This window comes from Anarrhichthys ocellatus, unplaced genomic scaffold (genome assembly GCF_004355925.1).
Source record: "Anarrhichthys ocellatus isolate YVR2014 unplaced genomic scaffold, GSC_Weel_1.0 scaffold146, whole genome shotgun sequence".
In the NCBI taxonomy this organism is placed as follows: Eukaryota; Metazoa; Chordata; class Actinopteri; order Perciformes; family Anarhichadidae; genus Anarrhichthys; species Anarrhichthys ocellatus.
In genome coordinates, this window is record NW_022280176.1 from 416,607 (window position 1) to 418,295 (window position 1,689).

General features: G+C 46.4%; 1 protein-coding gene across 2 annotated transcripts in view; it reads left to right on the top strand.

The window, feature by feature from the left end:
* The window catches only part of tedc2 (tubulin epsilon and delta complex 2), a 4,671-nt gene extending 3,605 nt beyond the window's left edge, over positions 1 to 1,066 (top strand). Inside the window, exons 10-11 of one of the 2 annotated variants that reach the window (XM_031877751.1) lie at positions 445 to 638; positions 766 to 1,066. In XM_031877751.1, coding sequence (XP_031733611.1) covers positions 445 to 638; positions 766 to 915 — 344 coding nt within the window. In that variant the 3' untranslated portion in view covers positions 916 to 1,066. The remainder of the gene's footprint in view (positions 1 to 444; positions 639 to 765) is intronic. The other variant, XM_031877752.1, reaches the window with a different exon arrangement.
* The last annotated feature ends 623 nt before the right edge of the window (positions 1,067 to 1,689 follow it).

A 1,689-nucleotide genomic window follows, 5' to 3' on the forward strand; every position in this document is an offset into this window, starting at 1 on the left:
CCCACACACACACACACACACACACACTTCCGTCTTGTGTTGCGAGCACATGCGTCCAATCTAGCGTCTCGCATCCACATTCCACTGAGTGGTTTATTTCTGTGAGTTTTATTTCCAAGCGAGAGATTAATCGGTTATTGCATTTTGACGACATTTGAAAAATGATTGTGGATGAATGTGGCGTGCTAACGAGCTAATGCAGCCTCTCCATCTTGGCGCATGGAAAATGAAAACAGAGCCGCAGTGAAACCTCAGTGCCAGATCAGTACTTTCCTTGGCCTCGACAGATCCCCCCCCCTGTGACGGTGGGGTTTTCAAAGCTGTCTATCCTGGCGTGGCTAGGCAAGGGCCTAGCTATTTAAAGCTGAGGCAGCAGAGCAGAAAAACGTTTTAGGGTAAGGTTGGTCACGCTCCCGCTCTAAAAATAACCATATTTTCCATCAGAGTGGGAAGCATGGGATCGATGGAGGCCAGAGGGAGGTTGTCTTTGCCCCACCGGGGCAAATGGCGTGTGGGGAAACGGGATGATCGCAGCCCTGCCGCCGACTATAACCTACACGACAGAGGCCGAACTCCGAGAGCTGGAGACGCTGAGGATGAGGGTGTCGCTGCTGCAACAGGAGATTTACCTAGAGCAGGTGAGGGGTGTGGGCTTCAAACACCTGGTGAAACAACAGTTCAGACACCTGATTGTGTTCTGTTCTGAGTTACGGTGAACATCTGCTAAGGAATAATGTGCTGACCGCCTCTTCTTCTGTGTGACAGGCTATATTGGACACCCTGTCCCCTCAGCTTTCCTCTATAGTACCTGGGCCTGGATGTCCCAGCCTCAGTGTGCTGAGACACATGTACTCCCTGCTGGGTGAAGGAGGGGAGCGGTTCCCTGCCATTGTCCTGGACTGTGAGCCTGACTGACTACGGAGCATATTACACATGTTACACACATAAGATAAATAACATAGTACCTCTCAGTATAATGCAATCCAGTGTACCACCAGTTGAATCATTCCCTTCTGACACTGTCAATAAACTTGGATTCACATTGTTTTGATTTATATTTTTTGACGTACGTTTACTACATGATACCAGCATGTGGCAAATACATTTCACAGTCTGGATATTTGTAATTCCAGTTCATCTTCTCAAATATATTTCAGCTTAAACTGGTTGGGGTTTTTATTTTGCTGATGATTCGTTGCTATTTCTATGTTTAAATTATGTTTTGATGCAGATTTTAGTTGTATAATTGTACTACGTAACAATTAATACCTAGAATAACGTGTCATGGAAAGATGTGACCCTAGGTCGGTAATGGAGCTCTTGCAACACTGCCTGTACCAGCAGGTGGCACTCAATTCACAGAAGAAGTGGTCATAGAAGACACTAGCAGGTGACTTGTGTTAATTGCTTCAATCAATCAATAAACAGCCAGATGGATTCAGTCCGTGACCTAGAATTACATGTGGAAATAAGACTTTGTAAGATACTAACAACTATTGGCTCTTCGTCCTATTTTAATCCCGTCTTTCACAGAAGGCGGTGGGGACGCGGTGATAGTCTCATCCTCCGTGTGCTCTTCCTACTATCTGACAAATCAGAGATTCTGTTCAGCTCATGGGGTGAATGAATGAATGTGTTCGTTAGTCATGAGACGGACCTGCAACCTCTCCACTGTGACCCCCCCCCCCC